Below are 22128 nucleotides of genomic sequence, written 5' to 3' on the forward strand. Positions count from 1 at the left end.
AAGCCCATTTCAGGCCCACGATACGAGTCCTCTACTACTTTTGGCCGTGCAATGTGTTTCCGATGAGAAAGACGATCCTCATTTCGTCGTTCATGGCGACGGCGTTCCCGCGTTTTTCCTCGAACTGAAAAAAATCACACCCGCCATTTCTGTTCGGTTCGCTCGCCGACTCCGTTTCGGCATCTGCTTCTGTTTCAAGTCCTCGTCCACCTCAATTTCCATTGTCTGGTATTTCACTGGCACTTTCTGCATTTGCTATCAGTTCGACATTTTGCTGTAAAGTTTGGAAGCATTCAAGTCGTTTAGGGTTTGGTTCTCCGCAATTCCAGTATTGCATCCAATTTTTATTCTGTTATCCACCGCAGATCGTGTCTATCGTGATTTCCGGCGTTGCTCCCTTTAGTTCATCCGCTTTTGCATATAGGATAGCTATTTTCCTGATTTCCGAGTTTAATAGGTTTTCACTCGTCATCTGAGATCTTCGTAGAACATCTTGGTCATCTATTTGTTCAGGTTGACATAGCGGGGGTCATTCATCCCATAAGCATTTAGCAGAAGTAGACGCATTATTGCCTGTGTGTGATTGTGTATATATGAATTATCGAATACTGATGTGGAAGTGCATGATTGTGTAATTACACATGTTCATGTCTGGCTTTGCTTGTTGGAGATGAAGGAGTGCTCTGTCTTTGTTCGTTTTACCATCAAAGTTTTGCTTGGCATTGACTTCTGATCCCTATGAAATTCTTTTTCTAGCAGGAAGCAGTCTAATCAGAATGAGCAGCTCCCGGGAACAGTCTCCGGATTGGCTCCGTTCTTTCCAGGTGTGCTTGACATTGCCTAGAATTTGTAATCCTATCTTCTGCACTCTCACGAGCTAATTGTGCTCTTTCCCGTTATAGCTTTTTAGGTGGTTCTAAACAGATTGCTTCAAAATGATTTTAACTTTTTTTTTTAACTGATACGTATCATCTAAATTGAATTATCTGGATTTATACTTATCTGGGGAATCGGAATCAGGTTGTTTTTCTTGGCTATGTCTCTGGCTGGTCAAAACCTTTTGATTGACATTTCAAACACATTTACTTTAATGAGTCTGAAGAACTCTTGAAACTAAACCTTGCACCTTCTTTTCTCAAGAATGAATAGCAAAAACACAGAGACACACGAAACAAAAAGAAAAAAAGCATTTTGTTATGCCTCTTTGATCACCAGTTTCAATTGCATACTGGTGTTTTTTCCCATTGATACTGGCAATAATATCCTTTGCTGACCAGGTGCCAGCACATTCAGCACTGACAGTATCCTCGGATCCAGAGCATTTTCCAAGTGATAGTTCTTCGGAAAATGATACGGTTGATAGCGACAAATTACCTATAGGCGAATTTTTGCAACTTTCAAATAAACAAACAACTCAAGATATAGCTGTTGATGAGGGTGCTGTGGAATCTTCAAAGAAGATCTCAAATGCTAAATCTTCTACGAAAAGACCTGGTAAAGGTGACCCGCCTTCCAAAAGGAGCCCCAAAATCCAAAAAAGAAAAGAAGGTAAGATGTGAACTACTGTTTTCCTTGGAATGCCGGTTCTTCAATGAATTTGCTGCACAAATGCAAAAGCTTGTAAAATGATGCGCCTTTTTCTTCCAGTTTTCTTGTTATGTCATCATTTCCATTTTGGTTGACTTTTCACGTCCTGTGCTTACCAGCCCTCTGTCGTGATACAGGGGATAAGGCAGTTGGCAAAGCTACTTTGCAAGAATCCGCTGATAAGCAGGTTGAGCATCTTCCTAGAAAGTTATTGAACTACATCACTGTTGTTTTATTTCATTAAATTAGCTTGGAGATCAGGAAGTTCTTGGACTGGTCTTACTGAATTAAGGGGATAAACTTGGAAAGGACTATCCATTGTAAGGAACTTGGTGGTTCCATTGTAAGGAACTTGGTGGTTAATTTAAGTTTATAGAGTTACTCCCTAGCATTTCATGTAACAGAGCTTGAGACAGCCTGAAATGCGATGTTCTTACGTTAGTTTTAGGCAGTTTACTTGTAGATGAGAGAGTTAACTTGAGCAGACCTTTTCAGGAAACTATCTTGCATAAACGGTTGTATAAATAATTATGCCACTGATGAGTAATATGTTTCATTGGAAAGGCGAGGTATTCTTCCATTTATGCAATTTCATCGGATTCTGAGTCATGTCCCGAGGATGAAGACGTTACTTACCAGGGAGAAACGTCACAAAGCAAAGTGTCTCAATCCCAAGCGAAGGTGAAGGGAGAAGGATGTTTTCCTGATACTACTGGGGATTCTCCACCTAAGAAGACTTATAGAAGAAAAATGTTGAAAGAAGTTGCAAAGTCTGAAGATATAGAGGAGAAAACAGATATTTTGGAAAGGAAAGGTATAAGTGGTGCATTCAGATGTAAATCTTCTGATCAATAAGTTTGATTACCTTAAAGTACTTTAATTCTTTCCACCCCTTAATGAATGCCTCTGCATTTGACATTCTCTCTCTCTCTCTCTGCATGCATATACGCCAGCTGGTGATTTCACTTCATTGAATTTGTTAATGTGCAGTAAGTGGAGACGAGGTGGACATTGCTGACGATGAAATGGAGAACCCTCAAAAGCCTCATGTAAGAAATCCCCGGAACCATTACCATATTCAAATTGGGGAGCTGCTAATGTAGTCATCGTTCTTATGTACATACTACAGGTGTCTTCCTCAAGGTTGCCTTTGGTGCTGTCCGAGAAAGTCCAACGTACGAAGGTAGCACAAATTTCTATTATTATACACTCCCAATATCAGTGCACATAAGCCTTCTCGTGAGGAAATGGACGATGATAATTAAAGTATATGCTTGGCAATGGCCATCCACAAGATGTCTTCATCTATTTATTGATTGTTTTTCATTTTTGGTTGCAAATTTATTTCTGCTAAGTTCATTTATAACCATTGAACTTTGATAAATCAACATCCTTTTGCTAGGCCCTCATTGAGTGTGAAGGGGATTCAATAGATTTGAGTGGCGACATGGGTGCCGTGGGACGATTAGTAATTTCTGATACACCATCAGGAAATCACGAAATGTACTTGGATCTGAAAGGCAAGTATCAACCTGTAACCATGTATTATTTACAGGATGCTGCTGGAATAAGGCACTTGCTTTTGATTTTTCTTTTGTCAACTTTTTTTTTAATAAAATATTCATCAAATCATAGAAAAGACCACTAAAGTTTTCTGGACTTGGATGCTCTCTGTGGTTCAAAGCTTTCTAATTCATTCCCCCTGCTCAGATATGTTTTAGTTGTCAACATGCTGCGCCACCATGCATTATTATCGCTGTTCTTACAAACCAACCTAAATTGATTTTTGTTGACCTTGCAGGAACCATATACAAAACGACCATAAATCCCTGCCGGACATTTTGTGTTGTATGTCATCGAATGTCCTCTTTATCTCTCATTCAATTCATGCCTAGACCCCCGGCACCTATCATTTTGTTTAAAACTTCTCATAAATGATTTGTTCTTCTCCAGGTTAGCTTTGGACAGTCGGAAGCTAAGGTCGGTTAATTAATGACTTGATACATTTGGATTTGGATATTGTCAGATGTAATATTAGTTGCATGTCAGGCTCTCGTATATTGCTTCCATCCAATTTCCTTGCAGTTTCTTCTTTTCATCTTTCCTGAAGTGCCTGTTAATGGATTATAGATTAGAGATAATCTGGATTACGCTGCATGCTGCATGATACTTGGGAAAAAAAATCATTTGGTTATTGCGCTCAACTACCAAGTATTTTCTCCGCAGATAGAAGCTATCATGAGTGACTTTATTCAGCTGAACCCCCAGTCTGACTTCAATGAAGCTGAAACTGTGGTCGAAGGTTAAGATTGTCATATTGTTGCTACTCCATAGATGATCTGATCCTATCTCACACCGTATTAATTGTCCTTCATGATTTTTTTGCCTAAACAGGAACACTGGAAGGATTCTTGCTTGATTTGGATGATGAGGCTGATGGGATGCCAAAACCTATTTCCAATCAGAATGTGGAAGATGATGGCACTAGTGAAAAGCCTAATGGAAAGACCAAAAGAAAAGCTAATAAAACATCTGTAAGCTCTGACAATTTTCAGTAATTTGCGATGTAATTCTATTATAATGAGCGCGACTGATCTGATACAGCTGTGTGGGTATATAATAGCCCAAAATTTTCTAAGTGGAAGTCTTCTTGCAGGTTTTGCCACAGAAGAGAGGCAGAAAAGGAGGGAGCAAGAAGGCGGAAGCTCCAGTTAAAGTTAGTAAGAAGAACACTCGAATTTCCAAGAAAGCCACCACGAAGAAATGAAGAACAATCACTTCCAAGGCACTCCTTGTACATGCCGAGAAAAGATGAGCATAATCCACTGGAAAGTAGTTATCGCAGTGTGGGTGACTCATAATAAGTTGCATTTCATTAATTTTTCGGTATGAACCTTGGTATTTGGAAGCCTAAATGAGCCCCAACTAATTCAGTTGAGCTGGGTCGGCCTACCAAGGGATAAAGCTGCATTTCACTAATTTGATTAATGCAGATCGTAGTTAGCATGCAGAAGCATGAGCCTTGGTGCTTAAGTAGTAGCATTTGTTGTTTCTTTCTCATTAAATTTAGGGCTGTCTTCTTTCATTCGCCTGATTCGGTGAGATCCATAAAGCAGCTAACAGGATAATTAGAGTAAAAAAAAGGTGCAATAAATTCACAGATATTCATAGTTGAAAGATTTTTTCCTCATCTTTTTCTCTTTCCCTGCCTTGATATGATTTGTAGCTTTATATGGATCAAGGGAGGAGAACTTGTATTGACCTCAGGTGCCTTGTATAAGCTGTTTCAATCTATTTCACTGTGTTCTTCCGGTACAATATATTGTCGGATAACTTATTGCGCAATGTACCATGTATTGCTACTGAATTTTTCGTCTACATCCCACTATTTTCCATGTTAAGGGAGTTTCTTCTTGCTTCTTTCCTCCCTATTCGCTGTAAGGTAACTATATATCATTCTGAATCAGTCTTCCAAGCAGGCATATGCAGTGCTCTCTTTCCCCTGAGTCAGAGCTCCTCAGCTAATCCGCCAACTAAACTGGTCTGTTCAGGAAAAGCAAGGAGAAAATGAAAAGGAGGGTCACAAATCTGAATGGTAGAATGGCATTGGAGGCAGAAATCATCTTGACGACTCTCCCGCTGGTTGGGTCTTGAAATGATGGTGGAGGTAAGGTACGGCGGGTTGGGTCTTGGAATGATGGCGGAGGTAAGTCACTGCGGGTTGGGTCTTGAAATGATGGCGGAGATAAGTCACTGCGGGTTGGGTCTTGAAATGATGGCGGAGGTAAGGCACTGTCAGATTTATTCACCCTGCATTGATTGAAGTCGATTCTTGAGATATGAACGGCTCCAGTCTTTCAAATTAGAATTATTGGAAGAATTCCTTATGGAGAAAGAAATTGTTCTTTCTTTTGCAAAATTAGAGAATTCAAATACAAGGAGAAGGAAACGTACCCGTTTGTGTTTGGGCAGAAAACAATTGCATAGTTATAAGCCTTGCATGTGAAGGTGCTAGTTCCATCATCAAAGGCATAGCTGTAAGCCCTAGGGCAAGCTCTCTTGAAGATGGTTGAGTAGAATGAAGGTTGGCATGTTGTCGGGTTAGCAAACTCTCCGCTGCAGCAGTACTGGTCCAGCCTGAATGCCTCGCAAGCGCTCTTACACGCTACCACTCCTCCTTGATCTCCTTGTTCACCTCCCACGACTTGCAGCTCTTTAGGACAACCTGTTCGATACAATCACATATATACGTCATCAAGAAAAAACTGGATAGTTCTCTGAAACCCAGCATGAATATCTGTCGAGCTACATGGAGTGGTCAGTTTTACCCATATTGATGTCCGAAGTGCACCCGGTAGCATTGCATGTGCCATATACTCCTTGTGGGACGGCAACTATAGGAAGGTTGTAGCCATCCACGAGGCTCACATCATAGTAATCTTTCTCGTTGCCAGCCCCGAGGGTTATCTCAAAGAGGGAAGCAGGTGGGTTGGCGCCGTTCCCATCACACTCGAGCCTCCCTCCACAGTCTCCAGTCTGGCAGGTCCCGGCACCCGACTCATCGAACGTGCAACCAGTCCTTGCCCATAGTCTTCCCGACCATCCAGGTGTGCTGGGGATCCTGACACTCTGCCCAGATTCTAACCTGAAGCCTGTAGTTGGGAGTGGAGGTGACCCAGCACCCGACAGAGTCCCTGGCCATATCGGGTACGGGCAGTTGTTCGTCACAGTGAATGTGGACGGCTCGGAGCAAGAGAAGAAGAGACATAATGCAATGAGGAAGAAGTGGGCATTTCCCAACTTGTTCGGTATCTCGGTTGGCATTCTATGGGGAAGGTGTCGAGTATTTTGCCCTTTTCGAGTTTTTTTTTAAAAAGGGCAACGAGCATATTATGCTATGCTATGCTAAGGGCTATACATACATATCCTGATCTCAAGATTCCGACAAATAGAGGACAAGGGATTTGGTCAGCCGCAAGATGACCCTTTTGGGTTTAGTATTTCTTTTTTCTTGGGAGGCCTCTGGAAGAAGAAATTCCTTTCTTTAGGATCTGCTTGGGCATATAAACCATACGTATTCATAAATTGTGAATGAACACATGATATTGCGACTCAACTGTGCTGTGGATCCCGACTTCAAGTCCCTCCGAACGAATCAATTGGCCAATCAAGATACGACTACTGGAGAGGAAATATCTAATAATGGCTTAATCAGGGAGGCAGGATAGATTCTTTGACGCATATAAACATCAGAAAGAAAGCATAGGTGGACATGATATTCAGCTCTATTTGGGTCAGAGCTAAATATTCTTCATCAGGGGAAATCTCCAATGAGCTTTAAACCTCATCAACAGACATCCTAGTAAATTTGGTTTTCTTTTGTCTGAATCCGAGTACACGGCCTCGCAACCTACCTCATCAAAAAGAGCTGCACTGTTAAATCTGCTCCGAGAAATTCGCACCAAACATGCGAAACCCATTTCTTTGTATATACAACACAGTTTATCAGACTTCTACATATCAAGAAACTTCCTTACTAAATGAACTAAATACAATTTAGCACCCACAGAACCATGTGACTGCCTGTGGGAAAATCGGGAGCTATGGGATTCAACAATTACAGAACCAAGGGATCGATTATACAAGGAGAGGATATCAAACAGGCAGAGCAAAGGGGCACGGTCCACTTCCTAATTTATCCAATGAAATAATGGATCAAACCTTCAGAAGCTACGCCAGCAGCTCAATTCAGCGCAGTGCAGCCAAAACAAACTAAGAGGATCAAACAGGCTTTCAGGGGGCACCTACGCCACATGATCAGGCTTCTCAGATCCAACTGCTGTCAGAGAGGAGGGTGTTGTTCTGACCGGAAAATTCACAAGTCCTCGAAAGATGGTACATCAATGGGGGCTGATGAGACACTCCCCAAGTCTTTCTTCTGCATACTGTGTACAATAAACGTCACTCCAAGTACGCCACCAACAATATTATTCCACTACCCTTGCATGCCACAAATGTGAACCCATTAACATATCTGTAAAACTTCCAGTATCTGTCCTAGTCAATAGTCCAGTGTCGTTCTCCACTGCCAGTATTGACATGAGGAGATCCATTTGCTTTACCTACACAGAACAAAAAAAAAGAAAGGAAGATGAGTAAGACCCCTAGGATTTCTTCAACTCTCCTGCAGAGGAACGCGATTCAACCCTGCAAAATCATCATGCAGACAATCAACAACTGGGGAAACAATTGATACAATATAAATAAATTATAATAAAAGCATATCTTTTTAACCTACAGTATATTCTGAGAATTAAATTAACCAAGACAGATTTCCAATAAGTATCAGTTCTAGGTTACCCAATGGCCTGTACTCTGTATAACTTGGACAACCTGTGCTGCACAAGCCAAAATTGCCAAAAGCCCAATAATAGATAGAACTCTAACTATCCCGATACCATAACAATTGGCTGATACAAATACATACAGCCAATAAGAGATTCCCAGAAAAATTACATAGTTATGACACTATCCATAAATTGATCATTACAAAGGCTAACTCCTTTATCTAATATGCTCCGAACCACACAAACCTGCCTCCCGATTAACGGAAATGTTAAATAATTAATACAACAATAGCAAGGAAACATTAAAAAGAAATACACAAATAAGGAGAACATACTGAAATTGGAAGAACTGAAGCAGCCAACATAATTTCAGGATAAAGAAACAAGATATGGCAACATATATCTTAACATAGTCAGGCTGGCAGAAGGGAGACAGCATTGCATTAAAGAGGAGTAGAATAAAAGTCTTCCTACAATAGGTAGGCACATAAGGCCAAATCACTCAGTGTCTGCGACGATGTTATATCATATTAAGTTCCATGAAAAGTAAAGGACGACTTTTTCATTTAAGGAACAAAGATGGTCACGAATTTTTTCCTGATGTTATATAGATAGGAAAAATATATATTAGCTCAGGTCCATCCCATCTCCAACTTGGCTGCAGATAGGACTGACAGCAGAGAAGGATCTCTCAAACGGAGAAGGATGAAACTGGGAATCTCTCCTCCGCTTACAAGCATAGCTGTCATTGGGAGGAGAATTCTCCGCTTCAAGCTTCCGACGGACTCCTCTTACAGCCTGTTCCTCTGCTGCAGAAAGTGGGAAGATCTTCCCGCTCGCAAGGCAAAGAGAACTGTGATTATCATACAGAATCCTCTGGTTACAGTTCTTGTCACAGATGTGGGTGAGCCCCGTTAGTTTGCAACGGTACATGTTCCCACAGACATGTTCGTTTTGACACTTCCAGTCACATTTGTGGGCAGCGACGGCCCCGTCTCTGCCTAGAATAGTAGACAGGTAAATAACATTTGCAGGCCCTCCAACGATAGACTTGCCACATACCTCCATTGCTTTCCTCGGACTAGAAATGAAATTTCTCAGAATGTATTTGTCCCCAAAAACCCCAGACGCTCAAATATGTTCTGCAGATCCCAAAATATAATAAAGAGAAGGGTCAGAATCCTGACAAAAAGCAAGACGCACGGTTCCCCATCAGGATTTAGTTTAGCAGGATGTTAAAACTAATGGCGGAAAATAACGGGCAAAATTCACGGAATTCAAAGGGAAGGCATTAGACGAAGCAGATTCCCGAAAGTCAAGATAGTAATAAAATATAAATCAGTATTAGACGGTTTGGATTCGAAAGAGAGAGAACAGGTAAGGATCCAAGAACTGAAAGGGACACCAGAAAAAGCCCCCATCCCCCTTCCAAATCCTAAAGCAATTCTTCTCCAGCCTAGAAAGTAAGCTGTTCGAGCATGCATTCCTCCTACTATGGCCGAACGATTACTTCAGAAAATGGGGTATTATTCTCTAACAAATATAAAAAAAAAAGCTCTCTTCCCTTTCTCTTTTGCCTCCTCCTCGCAGCTTCATCCCAAGTCAACAACAGAATTGTTCTTGTACTGCAAGCCAATATCCATCTTTTCTCCACATGGGGAGCTCAAAGGGTAGAAGCAGGACACGGATCCAACTGTAGATGTAATTTTAGAAAGCTTCACCCCATGACATGACAACACCACCTGCCCCAGTAACAGATCTGAGCTAGACAACCACCAATAAGCTCAGAACAATTCAAATCCGAGACCGTGAGAGCCAAAAAGCAGAGCTTTCCCCACATTACTACGATGAAAGGTCAAAAGCTCCCCCTAATGAACCCCCGGGATGCACGCAAACGGGAGACCCAAACAAGAAGACCCAGAAACTCTTGAAACTAAAAGGGAGAGAGAAAGGGACTCACGTGCTAGGCAAGAACTCGAAATGTAAACGCTTCCAAGAACCAGATGGAACCCACACTTCTTCTTCTTCCACGCAACAAAACCCTAAAGACTCTCTCTCACGCACTTCTCTCTCTCTCTCTCTCTCTCTCTCTGTGGAGATTAAACAATGACCCTCTGGTGCAAGGGGAGAAGGTGGGGAGTGGGTTTGGTATATATAGATGATGAGGTGAGGGGTGAGGGTGTTGACGTCAAAGAAGAAGACGCGAAAAGTGGAGATGAACAGTCAGGGAGGGAGCAGAAGTAGGAGAGGAGTAGACGGGAATGAAATTCGAGTGAAATTCCCCCCCAAATGCGGGTGAAATTCGGGTCTGAATTTGTCAGCTTCCTTAGCTAAGCGACAAATTACAAGGAAAAAAAAAACATTTTTAAGGATAAAAAAAAGGAAAAAGAAAGTGGATAATAGTGTTATACGGAGTTAACGAGTGAGACGGAGTAGCGTTCTCAGTCACGTGTCTAACGGTTCTCTCTGTCCCCACCCTTTCTTTTTTCCACTTTCTTCTTTTTCCACCCAAAATTAAATTTCTTTTTCTTAATTTTTTGTCTTCTTTTATTTATTTATTTATTTATTTTTCAGTGTACATTTTTTTATTAAATTTATGTTGCTATTGTTAACTATTCAAACCTTTGCTTCCTCATGGGAGAAAAAAAAGGGCCGGTGGGTGGACTATTTAAATTGCTTCTGTCCAATCATGACCTCACACGTGTTCACCATAATATACTATTGTCCATGCTTATATCAAGGGATTGTTTGGTTCATTATTATAAGAGTTTTGTTATATCTTCCTGGTCGTCCTCGTTAATATACTATTGTTCGTGCTTATATCAAGGGACTATTTGTTTCATTATAAAAGTTTTGTTATATCCTCCTAATCTTCATCCTAAAAATCTTCTTAATCTCTTATAATTTATATCAAATTTAATTCAAAACATTCAATTAGAAAGTGGATATTAGAAGAACTTTTAGACACCATCTTTTAGGATGATATATATATATATATGGTGGTAATCTTGAGAATAGACTTAATAAAGACTTTTGTCATGGTAATGAAATGGCTGGCATGAAGATAAAAGTGCTTTGTAATATGGTTGAATCTCCAATGATAAAAAGCACCAGTCGAAGTCAAGGAAAATATTTTACTCTTGACATACATATAATTATCAAAATACAGGAGCGAGATCCACCTGAACAACTTCAAAAATTTTCAACATTCCCAAATTGCCTTATTTTTGTTTTTACTTTCTTTTAGCTCAATTACCCCAATTACCTCTGAAAATAGAGATAGGAAAAAGATGACGGTAACTCATGCTTTCATGGATAGTTCAATAACTCATTTTCTTAGAAAGTTTCTCTTTTCTATCACTCTGAAGAAAATATCTTAAATAGTAGTTTGACCAAAACGTCATGTACTGTCAATTGACAAGGCCCCAAAAAAAAAAAAAAAAACTCGTCATTTGTAATTCAGGCCGGTAAGTAATCGTCAATGGGCCATACACCTAAGCCCAAGCCCAAGTCATTTTGGCCCAAGAGGCTTTTCCTCTTCTTAATTCCCCCCATAACCACGCACGGACGGACGCACGCCACCTCATGGCCAGCCGCCTCGGTGGTCCGGCAGTCTCGCTCTCCAGGTGTTCGGTGGAATGCCTCAATCAATCCCTCTGTAAGTAGTAAAGTTGCTCGCAGCACCTTACCTACACATGCTCGCTCATCAACTACGCGTTTAGCCTCGACACTTAAAGAAGATTCCGCTTCTATTGGGGTTTGGGATGAGTTCCTGATTACTAGTTTCTTCTACCCTTTATGCTCTTGGTTTAGAAGACACTGACATAAAAATCGGATCTTTGAACACCGGCTTTTGTTTCTGTTGTGGTATATAGTCGCATGCTACCTGGCTTTTTGCATGAATTGTCTTTGACTGTCCAATTTATCATGGGAAGCTGTACTGGGTGTTCTCATGATCCACCTGAACAACTTCAAAAATTTTCAACATTCCCGAATTTTACCCGCATTTGAGGGGGAATTTCACTCAAATTTCATTCCCGTCTACTCCTCTCCTACTTCTGCTCCCTCCCCGATTGTTCATCTCCACTTTTCGCGTCTTCTTCTTCGACGCCGACATCCACACCCCTCACCTCATCATCTATAAATACCAAACCCACTCCCCACCTTCTGCCCTTGCTCCAGAGGGTCATTGTTTAAATCTCCAGAGAGAGAAAGGAGAGAGAGAAGAGAGAGAGAGAGAGACTTTAGGGTTTTGTTCTGTGGAAGAAGAAGAAGTGCGGATTCCATCTGGTTCTTGGAAGCGTTTACATTTCGAGCTCTTGCCTAGCAAGTGAGTCCCTTTCTCCCTCCCTTTTAGTTTCAAGAGTTTCTGGGTTTTCTTGTTTGGGGGTCCCTTTTGCGTGCATCCCGGGAGTTCATTAGGGGGAGCTTTTGACCTTTCATCGTGGTAATGTGGGGAAAGCTCTGCTTTTTGCCTATCACGGTCTCGGATTTGAATTGTTCTGAGCTTATTGGTAGTTGTCTAGCTCAGATCTGTTACTGGGGCTGGTCGTGTTGTCATTTCATGGGGTGACGCTTTCTAGGATTACATCTACAGTTGGATCCGTGTCCTGCTTCTACCCTTTGAGCTCCCCATGTGGAGAAAAGATGGATAGTGGCTTGCAGCTCAAGGACAATTGTTGACTTGGGATGAAGCTGGGAGGAGGCGGCAAAAGAGAAAGGGAAGAGAGCTTTTTTTTTTTTGTTAGAGAATAATACCCCATTTTCTGAAATAATCGTTCGGCCATAATAGGAGGAATGCATGCTCGAACAGCTTACTTACTAGGCTGGAGAAGAATTGTTTTTAGGATTTGGAAGGGGGATGGGTGCTTTTTCTGGTGTTAAAAACATTCTATTAGAAGTGAATGTTAGAAGGATTTTTAGACACCATCTTTTAGGATGATATATATATATATATATATATATATCTATATATATAGTGGTAATCTTGAGAATAGACGTGATTCTTAAGAGGATTAATTAAGAGTTTTGTCATGGTGATGAAATGGCTGGCATAAAGATAATAGTGGTTGTAACATTGTTAAATCTCCAATGGTAAAAAGCACCCCTCGAAGTCAAGCAACACCTTTTACGCTTGACATGCATATAATTATCAAAATACAGGAGCGAGATCCACCTGAACAACTTCAAAAATTTCCAACATTCCCAAATTATCTTTATTTTTGTTTTTACTTTCTTTTAGCTCAAAACCCCAACTAAGAAGGCCCCCCTAAAAAAAAAAAAAAAAAAAACTTCTCATTTGTAATTCAGGCCGGTAAGTAATCGCCAATGGGCCATGTACCTAAGCCCAAGCCCAAGCCCAAGCCATTTTGGCCCAAGAGGCTTCTCCTCTTCTTAATTCCCTCTATAAGCGCGCGCGCGCGGACGACACCTCATGGCCAGCCGCCTCGGTGGTCCGGCATCTTCTCTTCTGTTTTGTTAGACAATTGCTGACTCCGCTCCGGCAGGTCTCGCTCTCCTAACTAACTAGAAAGGTGTCCACTTTTTCCATTGATTTGTTATTTTTCCCGTAGATAGATTGCTCTGGCGCGCTTTGTATGTGCAAAGTGTCCAGTTTCATGTAGGAGAGCGAATCAGAGACAAGTTGCACTCCAGGTGTTCGGTGGAATTCCTCAGAATCACTCTGTAAGTAGTACAGTTGCATGCAGCACCTCACCTACATATGCTCGCTCATCAACTCCACGTTTAGTCTTGACGCTTAAGGAAGATTCTGCTTCTATTGGGGTTTGGGATGAGTTCTTGATTATTAGTTTCTTCTACCCTTTATGCTCTTGGTTTAGAAGACTCTGAAATAAAAACCGGATCTTTGAGCACCGATTTTTTCTTCTGTTGTGGTATATAGTTGCTGCCTGGCCTTTTGCATGAATTATCTTTGACTGTCCAATTTATCATGGGAAGCTGTAATGGGTGTTTTCTGGGTATCGTTTTAAAGCTAATGCGGTTCTGGGTATGTATGATTCTTCTGCGTAGGCTTGCGGCTATTTGAAAATCATGGTTGAGTTTAAGAACAGGTACATGGTAATGGAGGTTTTCTTAGATCCGAATCGAGGGATTAGGGTCGATGATCCGATCGAACTTACCAAAAATAATGTGATGGAAGCGATTGGAAACAGCATTCGCGTGACCGCTAGGGATTTTAGTCTTCATTTATCTCTTAAGTCCTTCAAAGGTACGAAGCGCTGTCCTCTAAAGAGTTTTTATATGCTTCTCAGTTTTGTTATATCATAACTGCATGGATCAAAACGCTTTTATCTTTTTGCAGTGAAATATGTGAATCCCATCACCAAGATTTGCATCATCAGAGCTTCAAGAGAGGATCACCGGGAAGTTTGGCAAGCTATCACTCTCATCACAAGAATTAAGGATTATCCCGTAATCTTCAATTTACTCAAACTGACGGGTAAGTTCCGAAGTTTCAAGCAAAATATATTTGAAATAGCTCCATTGTGATGCTCCGTTACATTTAATAAAAAAAAAATTGCGTTTTTGCTTTCTTTAGTTGTCGCAGATCTCTCCCTCTCTCACCTTCCATCTAATCACTCTTTTGTAAATTACTGCTTTCTAGTTATAGATAGCATGTTCTAAAGCCTTTTTTTTTTTTCCCTGTTTTTCCCCGACTTTTTCTGTACCAGGAAGCATTGAGGCCTGCAAGAAGGCAGGTCAGAAGTGCGAAGAGTCAAAGTTCGAGCAGTACAAGCTCATTGTCGGATCTCAACCCTCACCTAAGGCAGTCCAGAAGCATCAAAACTGCTTAGAAGAGTTGAAACGTCTGGAGCCTTAACCGCAATATCTCATTATCAGCTCCTCTTTGTGATCAATAGTTGTACCTTAAACAACCCAAATGTTATCCCCAGTTCTCAACAGATACTGTGCATGAAAGTGCGTGGAGTTGGTTCTTGATTGCATGGTCAGTTGGGAAAAAGCGAGTCGATCGACCAATGCTGTGGAATAAACGAATCCGAATACCTAAATGCAGCGATTAGCGCTGCACTGGAAAAGCCACGTCCTTTAAAAATAACCAAGTCCTCGACAATGAGCATCAGTTTGATTTGACGAAACATTAAATTGTGAGATCATCAGGTTAGAATATTAAACTGGATTCTTTACTATTAAATATGGCATCTTGATATCGTCATTGTTTAGCCTGACATCTCCTGTCGGCATCGTACATGCCAATCCACGTGATACCTTCCCCGGAGCGGGGGGTGAATATACACATTGATGACGCATGCCTCGAGGTCAACTCGAGAGATTCATTTTATTAAGCCTTCTCTAATTTATCGATGAGTGTGATATCACACCGTGGCCAAATTGGATTTTGAATTGATGCGCGGATTAAGCTGGACCGTCCCTCCCGATGTATAATATTCAATCGATATTGAGGTATCCAGACCAGTGGCTAGCTGCCCAGTTCGGGGACAAAAGAGTTCATAATCAGCCCGACTTCGACTAGCATTTAGTGAACAATTTTATAAAGGAAATGGTCAGATTTCCTATGAAAAATATAAAATAAAAAATCAATTAAGGAGTTTGTGGGGTTTGGACCGTTTGGTGAGCTTTTTCTAGTGACGGCTGATGTCCCGCAGAAGTCCAAATCCACGAAATTTCCATTCACAAAAGAAAATACGTAAATAATAAATAATCAAAAATTGCATGCGGTCCCCTCGTTATAAAGATCCCTATATGTCCTCCCACACCCTTCACCAGAACAACTTCACTCCCTTTGGAGCGCAGTTTCTTGATATATTTAGGATTGCAGCTTCTCCTGCCCGTGACTTTCTCTATCGATCCGAAGGCGCCATGGAAAAGAGGCTTCTCGATTATGCGCTCGCCCCTCTCGGTTTGATAATAATGGCGTCTTATCACCTGTGGCTCCTCCACAAGATCATGAAGCACCCAAACAAGACTGTTATCGGCGTGAATGCCATCAACCGCCGCTACTGGGTTCGAGCCATGATGGAGGTATAAACTAAATAGTTCCTATATAATATTGCTGTAGCTGGGATCGATCTGTTCCTATATATATGTAATAATCTGTCTTGGTCTGTATATCATTGACTGGCTGGCGCAGGACGACAAGAACGGTGTCCTACCGGTCCAGACACTGAGGAACAACATAATGGCATCCACCGTCCTCGCCTCGACTGCGATCATGCTGTGCTCATTCATCGCGCTTCTAATGACGAGAGAGAATGCGAATCGCTCTTCATTCTTCGTGGTGCTAGGGGACGGGAGCCCGTTGGGGTTCTCCATCAAATTCTTTGCAATCCTCGTCTGCTTCTTGGTAGCCTTCCTATTGAACTTGCAGTCCATAAGGTATCTATTACTGGATTCTCAATCTGAAAATCTTTGGTTTTATCGACTCTTTTCCGCTCGATCATCTGAGACAGTGCGCACAATCTTGCAGGTACTACAGCCACGCGAGCATCCTGATAAATGTGCCGTACAAGAAGATCTCGTCCCACCATCAGCACCAGGAGGCCACGGTCGAGTACGTGGCCACGACCGTGAACAGGGGCAGCTACTTCTGGTCCCTTGGCCTGAGGGCGTTCTACTTCTCCCTGCCCCTCTTCCTCTGGATCTTTGGGCCAATCCCGATGTTTGCGAGCTGCTTCGTGCTCGTCTTCTTGCTCTATTTCCTGGACATCACAGTCGATTTCGGGTGGGCCGTTGGGACCATTTGCGCCAATGTTGAAGCTGACAGGAGCAAAGTCGACGAGGAAGCGGGAGGCATGATGATCTCTAAATAAAATATAACGGTCCACAAATGGACTCGATAATATGTGGTTTAGATGTTAGCGAGCTAGCTGCAGCTCCACATTCAATCCAAGTTGAATTGAACTGCACGCGATGCAAAACTAATCTATAGCTTAAGTCCTAGATAAGATTGTTAGCTCGAAAAGAAGTTGTTGTATGCACTTTCTTATATGTGATCGATAAGTCAGCGGGTCTCGTTTTCATTTCTTAGAGACATACATATATATATATATATATATGATCTCATTTGTCAATTGAAAACACACGATAATTCAAAGAAGGGTTCATTAGTTAAAAATGCACAAATTTTACACATTTTTTTAATTATAGGACGAATTTTTTTCCTTAATCTAATTATGCATAAACTATTTATTTAATATTAACTCTAGGACAAGTCAAATTCTTCATTAATTTGACGGGAAATACTAAGGTATGTTACTGATGACACCTGGTTGAAGATGATAGGTCAGTGGGTTCCACAAACATTTCTTAATAATTTTTTTTCCAAAATTAAAAAATTATATATAAAAAAAAAGAAAATCGGGGGAGGGGGCGGCGGCCGGCAATGCGAGCCTCAATCCCGGCCACCATTCTCTCGATTGGGGTCACTGGTGACCACAGAGGGTGCCACTCGACTTATCATCTTCAGCCACGTATCATCGGTAACATATGTCAGCAATTTATGTTTAAATTAACGGAAATTTTGATATTGTGCTAGAATTGATATCAAATGGATAATTGATCAATATTTAGGCCAAGAAAAAAAATTCATGCTAGAATTGAAAAAATGTATAAAATTTGTGTATTTTTAAGTAATTAACCCTGAAAAGAAAGAAGAAGCAACTTTTCTGCTTTTATTAGAACAATTCTCCATGTGCTCTCTATGGTCGATGCATGCCAAACATTTGGTTCCCAAACTATTCAACTGCAATTCTAACGAGTGTTTGCAGGCAACAGCCTCCAAACACGGATCGATCTTCTGAGTTGGTTCGAAGAAGGTTATTGTTTAGCATTTATTGGTTTCTTCAAAGGAAAAAAAATGGTTATTTGATAAAATTTTCTTAATTTTATTCATGCCAACAGCCCGTCTAAATGAAATTTAAAATAGAGGAAGATTACCAGATAAAGTGAAAGGTTAGAAAGGAGGAAATTGCATCTTTAGTACCTTAGGCGAGGGGCATGCATTAAAGAAAAGTGCCACTTTTATCGAAGAGGGTGTACGTACTCTCTCGTTTGGTAATACATAATAGGATTTATCCGTATCATTTTATTAAATATTTAAAATATTTATTTTATTATATTAGGTCATAAATTTCTCTTGCAATTGAAAAAAAAGTGACCCACCTTCCCTTTTATTTACAAAAAAAAAAAAACAAGAAGAACGAAGCGTTTTTTTTTCCTTTCAAGCAAGAAAAGATGATTTTTTCTTTTAGGATTCCAAAAAAGTTTATAAATGTTATGAGGAAGCAAAGTCAAAAGCCAAAACCTATAGATATATAAAATTTGTACAAGAGACAAAAAGAAAAAAAGGTCTAATTCGCCTGTGACGATCACTAGTTTGAACCGATCTAGGGAGCTCTAGCCACATAACTGTTCTAGTTCCTTAGGTTTGATTGTCTTGGGATTTGGCTAGTAGGGTTTGGTTGATTGAGACCGGATAACGGTCACTGGTTTGAACCGATCGAGTGAGTTCTTGATGCATAGTTGCTCTAGTTCCTTTGATTTGACTATATAGAAATTGTGATATGTGGTGGAAATTTGCGCTCGAATACCGACTTAAGGTATCCTTCCTACTCTATCTCTTGCTTCGGAGATAGAAGTTCACTTTGAATTAATGGACTAAACTGAGGATCATTCTTTCTGATTTTCACCGGGGTCCACGGAGAATTGTTGCAAGAAGGTAATCGACCGGGATTAGTGGTTTCAAGAAGGCCTACTACAAATGTATTGTTCTTACTTGATGTGACTTCTTACTCTATTTTTCCTTTGTAATTTGCATGGCAGGTCAACCAATGTATTCCGCTCTTGTAATTTCTGCTCGGGTATTTTCCATTATATTCACTTTTACAGTGGACCGTTGTATCCACTTAAATATGAATGAAGGATCATCGTTTATCTTTTCAAGAAAAAAAAAATCGGGACAAGGGCTGCATCTGCCTGCAACTTGTAATTGTACCGTGAATGATGTATTATTAAGTATCGCATCGCCCCACTGTAGAACAATGAAATTACAGGGAAGTGGAGGTAAATCTCTCCTTTCGAAAAGACAATTCATGTGTTGGCTGACTGGCAAAATGATCTCTTAATTCACATTTGGGCGTTCACTTTAGTATTTGTCCCAATTTTTTTGTGTTGTTTGATTTATTCCCAACTTCAGGTTTGCCCACTAAACAAAACAAAACAAAAAAAAACTGCACGTATCACTTCGGCAGTAGCTCCATTTTAAATTTATATGCATAACCGATCCTACAATCCACTTTTTCCAATATGTAAAAATGACACATGCATTTCGAGTGTATGTATCGTAGAATTTTCCTATACATATACTAGCCGTAAAAAATGTTTTGCGAGCGAACTTTTCAAATAAATGTCACTTGTCTTATTCAACTTGTAATTTTATTCTAGACGGAAATTTATTAATACTAATTACAACGCTTGCCAATATTTTAGCTGGTGGAGAGATATAAAACTTTGATTCCGGTACTAGAAACCAATAAAATTAAGAAAAATGAAAATGGAAAAAAGAGAGGAGATCATCCACGTAAAATAACTTATCCTATATTTTGCCACTTTCAACATTTTGAAGAATAGAAGGAAGCATAAATTTGGAAACCAATGGAGTTAGGAATAAGGGGGAATTGGAAACGATATTTAATTGGGTGATCAGCTCATCTCCACATTATTAGTCGAGAAATAGAAACGAGTGAATAGATGCTTGTTTCTTGTTTTTTTCTTTTTGGCCAAGTCAGACGCTGATCGTGGAATTAATGAAACTCATGCCTAAATGCAACATTCGAGAAGCTGTCCACGTCCATTCGAAAGCTCTCTCTATCTCTCTCTTCATCTGCATCAAGTCTTTCTTCTCTATAAAAAATTTCCAGCAATAATCGCTCATAGTATGCATTTATATATATGTACAAGCGAGCACCTTTCTTGTGCTATTGAACGAGATTTAAATGTTTATATTGAAAGTAAAAACTGAAGTCCTTTGAATGCATCATTCACCTAGTATTTTTATTTATATTAAAAAAATTATTAGTCGTTTAAAATAATGACATTAACGGCTTACGCATCCCTACCATTCGATCAAATATTTTGAGCTCATAATACATTAGTCTCTAACCATCGAGTCGTTTTTCTGTACTCACCCGTTTTCACCCCCTAGCAAACCGACTCGGACACAAAAGGGTCCAGACTCAGCTCCGCCAGACTACACCGACATCAACTAGCATTTATGAAAACACGCCTAACCAGAGGAAATCTCAGATTTCCCATGAAAAATCAATTAAAGAGATTGAGGGGGTTTGGTAAGCCTTTATCCTGACTGACACGATTTCTGTCCAATTCTAGTCCAAACCTACACATCACTTTTTTTTTTCTCATATTCAAAAACTAAAAAAAAATAATAATAAAAGGAAAAATTGCATGCGGTCTCGTCGTTATAAAGATCCCTACATTTCCTCCCACACTCTTTACTCCTTCCTCACGACCTTCTCCGTTCCCCCGGCCGAAGGCAAACAGACACCCTGACGATCGATTTGTAAAGATTTTTGATCGAGCACAATTTTTTGATTGATATAATCGGATTGTCGCCTCGCCATCAATCGGCCATCTTCTTGGTTGATACGAAGCCGAAGGTGCATGCCATGGAAACGAGGTTTCTTGATTACGCGCTCGTCCCTGTTGGGTTGATAACAATGATTGCTTATCACTTGTGGCTCCTCCATCGGATCGTGCGGCACCCGAACAAGACCGTTATCGGTGTGAATGCCATCAGCCGCCGTCTCTGGGTTCAAGCCATGATGGAGGTAGGAATAGGATGATGATCTGTTTCGATATGTACGTATTTCTTTATGCTTATGCATGATTGATTGGTTGGCGCAGGATGTGTCCAAGAATGGTATCCTAGCTGTCCAGACACTGCGGAACAACATAATGGCGTCGACCGTCCTCGCCTCCACTGCGATCACTCTGTGCTCACTCATCGCGCTCCTGATGACGAGCGGGAATGAGAACAACTCGTCTTTCTTGGTGGTACTCGGGGACCGAAGCACATTCTGGTTCTCCATCAAGTTCTTCTCGATCCTCGTCTGCTTCCTAGTAGCTTTTCTCTTCAACGTGCAGTCCATAAGGTAATAACGCGATATATATATATATATATATACATATATAGGATTCTATTAATTGAAGAAGGCTTTGGATTCATAGATATTCAATCTGATTATTCGGTTTGATCAGATTCTTCCGTTTGGATGGTTGATCTGAGACTATATATATGTGTTTGATAATAATCTTGCAGGTACTACAGCCACGCGAGTATTTTGATAAACGTGCCGTACAAGAAGATCTCGCCAGACCACCGGCACCAGGAGGCCAGGGCCGAGTACGTAGCCACCACCGTGAACAGGGGAAGCTACTTCTGGTCGCTTGGCCTGAGGGCATTCTACTTCTCCTTCCCCCTCTTCCTCTGGATGTTCGGGCCAATCCCAATGTTCCTGAGCTGCTTCGTGCTCGTCTTCTTGCTCTACTTCCTAGACGTCACCTTCGATTTCGGGCAGGTCGTCAGGATCGTGTGCGCTGATGTAGTAGCTGACAGGAGCAAAGACGAGGAAGCGGGAAATCCAATGATCCCGAACATAAGGGACCATTGATGATAGTATGTGTTTTGCTGCAGGTTTACATTCAATCCAAGTTGAATTGAACTGCATGCAATGCAAATTAATCTATTGATGAACCGATATAGTCAGCGGGTCCTCGCTTTCATCCTCCATGGACATATATGACACCATTCTCCTTGGAAACGCAAGGATTTTCTCTGTACTCACCATATAGCGCAATGATAATAATTAACATGACACGAGAAGTCTCAGTGACAATTACCAATCCCAAATTCTTTTGATTCCATACGAAAACAAGAAGTGCCGCCACTGCATTATACCCGATTTCGCAATTCTTTGTTGCTTGCTTTGTAGGATGATGCATGCCAAACATTGGGTTCCCATCCTAACTAGTTCTGTCAGTTCCCATTATTTCTGAACTTCAAATGAGAGACGTGAAGGCAACAGCTTACAAACCTCAGACTACTTTTTTTTGTGTTCCTTCGAAGAAAGAATACCGTCCGGTATGCACAGGTTTCTTCGACAAAACTTCCTGAATT

General features: G+C 40.8%; 6 protein-coding genes across 14 annotated transcripts; 4 read left to right on the top strand and 2 right to left on the bottom strand.

Moving 5' to 3' along the window:
• Window positions 1–70: 70 nt before the first annotated feature.
• LOC116196791 (DNA-binding protein BIN4) lies at window positions 71–4954 on the top strand. 2 transcript variants are annotated; one of them, XM_031526694.1, is made up of 13 exons: window positions 71–228; window positions 757–824; window positions 1278–1548; window positions 1725–1774; window positions 2152–2401; window positions 2578–2636; window positions 2717–2770; window positions 2990–3107; window positions 3389–3435; window positions 3541–3567; window positions 3814–3889; window positions 3982–4121; window positions 4244–4954. In XM_031526694.1, exons 2-13 carry the CDS (start codon window positions 777–779, stop codon window positions 4352–4354), a joined length of 1251 nt encoding a protein of 416 aa, XP_031382554.1. In that variant the 5' UTR covers window positions 71–228; window positions 757–776; the 3' UTR covers window positions 4355–4954. The 2 variants fall into 2 exon arrangements, with proteins under 2 accessions (XP_031382554.1, XP_031382553.1); XM_031526693.1 differs by having other exon boundaries at window positions 760–824.
• LOC116196792 (pathogenesis-related thaumatin-like protein 3.5) lies at window positions 4860–6472 on the bottom strand. The gene is made up of 3 exons (XM_031526695.1): window positions 5916–6472; window positions 5542–5812; window positions 4860–5397 (listed from the first exon to the last, which is right to left on the bottom strand). Exons 1-3 carry the CDS (start codon window positions 6409–6411, stop codon window positions 5121–5123), a joined length of 1044 nt encoding a protein of 347 aa, XP_031382555.1. The 5' UTR covers window positions 6412–6472; the 3' UTR covers window positions 4860–5120.
• A 558-nt stretch (window positions 6473–7030) lies between these two features.
• LOC116196795 lies at window positions 7031–10150 on the bottom strand. Of its 2 annotated transcripts, XR_004154893.1 has the most exons (3): window positions 9895–10150; window positions 8997–9076; window positions 7031–7794 (listed from the first exon to the last, which is right to left on the bottom strand). XR_004154893.1 is itself a non-coding variant. In XM_031526698.1 (2 exons), exon 2 carries the CDS (start codon window positions 9000–9002, stop codon window positions 8562–8564), a length of 441 nt encoding a protein of 146 aa, XP_031382558.1. In that variant the 5' UTR covers window positions 9003–9076; window positions 9895–10146; the 3' UTR covers window positions 8337–8561. The 2 variants fall into 2 exon arrangements, 1 of the variants encoding a protein (XP_031382558.1); XM_031526698.1 differs by lacking the exon at window positions 7031–7794 and having other exon boundaries at window positions 8337–9076; window positions 9895–10146.
• A 1293-nt stretch (window positions 10151–11443) lies between these two features.
• LOC116197064 (probable ribonuclease P/MRP protein subunit POP5) lies at window positions 11444–14905 on the top strand. 7 transcript variants are annotated; one of them, XM_031527075.1, is made up of 5 exons: window positions 11576–11592; window positions 12532–13619; window positions 13965–14163; window positions 14257–14394; window positions 14627–14905. In XM_031527075.1, exons 3-5 carry the CDS (start codon window positions 13986–13988, stop codon window positions 14773–14775), a joined length of 465 nt encoding a protein of 154 aa, XP_031382935.1. In that variant the 5' UTR covers window positions 11576–11592; window positions 12532–13619; window positions 13965–13985; the 3' UTR covers window positions 14776–14905. The 7 variants fall into 7 exon arrangements, with proteins under 7 accessions (XP_031382931.1, XP_031382935.1, XP_031382938.1 ...); XM_031527074.1 differs by lacking the exon at window positions 11576–11592 and adding an exon at window positions 11617–12264; XM_031527077.1 differs by lacking the exon at window positions 11576–11592 and adding an exon at window positions 11617–12264 and having other exon boundaries at window positions 13508–13619.
• A 781-nt stretch (window positions 14906–15686) lies between these two features.
• LOC116194820 lies at window positions 15687–17053 on the top strand. Its single transcript, XM_031523718.1, has 3 exons — window positions 15687–15956; window positions 16066–16310; window positions 16402–17053. The coding sequence occupies exons 1-3, from the start codon at window positions 15795–15797 to the stop codon at window positions 16742–16744; spliced, it is 750 nt and encodes a 249-aa protein (XP_031379578.1). The 5' UTR covers window positions 15687–15794; the 3' UTR covers window positions 16745–17053.
• Window positions 17054–20407: 3354 nt separating this feature from the next.
• LOC116195242 lies at window positions 20408–21842 on the top strand. The gene is made up of 3 exons (XM_031524253.1): window positions 20408–20779; window positions 20856–21103; window positions 21271–21842. The coding sequence occupies exons 1-3, from the start codon at window positions 20618–20620 to the stop codon at window positions 21620–21622; spliced, it is 762 nt and encodes a 253-aa protein (XP_031380113.1). The 5' UTR covers window positions 20408–20617; the 3' UTR covers window positions 21623–21842.
• The last annotated feature ends 286 nt before the right edge of the window (window positions 21843–22128 follow it).

This window comes from Punica granatum, chromosome 2, assembly GCF_007655135.1.
Source record: "Punica granatum isolate Tunisia-2019 chromosome 2, ASM765513v2, whole genome shotgun sequence".
Classification (NCBI taxonomy): domain Eukaryota; kingdom Viridiplantae; phylum Streptophyta; class Magnoliopsida; order Myrtales; family Lythraceae; genus Punica; species Punica granatum.

Excerpts from the sequence above, each read along its gene's own strand:
- LOC116196791 (XM_031526694.1), top strand. The coding sequence starts at position 777 with ATGAGCAGCTCCCGGGAACAGTCTCCGGATTGGCTCCGTTCTTTCCAG. Across the intron at positions 1,775-2,151 it reads AAGAATCCGCTGATAAGCAG|GCGAGGTATTCTTCCATTTA; the intron begins GTTGAGCATCTT and ends TTCATTGGAAAG. Across the intron at positions 4,122-4,243 it reads GAAAAGCTAATAAAACATCT|GTTTTGCCACAGAAGAGAGG; the intron begins GTAAGCTCTGAC and ends GTCTTCTTGCAG.
- LOC116196792 (XM_031526695.1), bottom strand. The coding sequence starts at position 6,411 with ATGCCAACCGAGATACCGAACAAGTTGGGAAATGCCCACTTCTTCCTC. Across the intron at positions 5,813-5,915 it reads CACTTCGGACATCAATATGG|GTTGTCCTAAAGAGCTGCAA; the intron begins GTAAAACTGACC and ends TGTATCGAACAG. Across the intron at positions 5,398-5,541 it reads TTCTGCCCAAACACAAACGG|GGTGAATAAATCTGACAGTG; the intron begins GTACGTTTCCTT and ends CAATCAATGCAG.
- LOC116196795 (XM_031526698.1), bottom strand. The coding sequence starts at position 9,002 with ATGGAGGTATGTGGCAAGTCTATCGTTGGAGGGCCTGCAAATGTTATT.
- LOC116197064 (XM_031527071.1), top strand. The coding sequence starts at position 13,986 with ATGGTTGAGTTTAAGAACAGGTACATGGTAATGGAGGTTTTCTTAGAT. Across the intron at positions 14,164-14,256 it reads ATCTCTTAAGTCCTTCAAAG|TGAAATATGTGAATCCCATC; the intron begins GTACGAAGCGCT and ends ATCTTTTTGCAG. Across the intron at positions 14,395-14,626 it reads CAATTTACTCAAACTGACGG|GAAGCATTGAGGCCTGCAAG; the intron begins GTAAGTTCCGAA and ends TTTCTGTACCAG.
- LOC116194820 (XM_031523718.1), top strand. The coding sequence starts at position 15,795 with ATGGAAAAGAGGCTTCTCGATTATGCGCTCGCCCCTCTCGGTTTGATA. Across the intron at positions 15,957-16,065 it reads GGGTTCGAGCCATGATGGAG|GACGACAAGAACGGTGTCCT; the intron begins GTATAAACTAAA and ends TGGCTGGCGCAG. Across the intron at positions 16,311-16,401 it reads TTGAACTTGCAGTCCATAAG|GTACTACAGCCACGCGAGCA; the intron begins GTATCTATTACT and ends ACAATCTTGCAG.
- LOC116195242 (XM_031524253.1), top strand. The coding sequence starts at position 20,618 with ATGGAAACGAGGTTTCTTGATTACGCGCTCGTCCCTGTTGGGTTGATA. Across the intron at positions 20,780-20,855 it reads GGGTTCAAGCCATGATGGAG|GATGTGTCCAAGAATGGTAT; the intron begins GTAGGAATAGGA and ends TGGTTGGCGCAG. Across the intron at positions 21,104-21,270 it reads TTCAACGTGCAGTCCATAAG|GTACTACAGCCACGCGAGTA; the intron begins GTAATAACGCGA and ends ATAATCTTGCAG.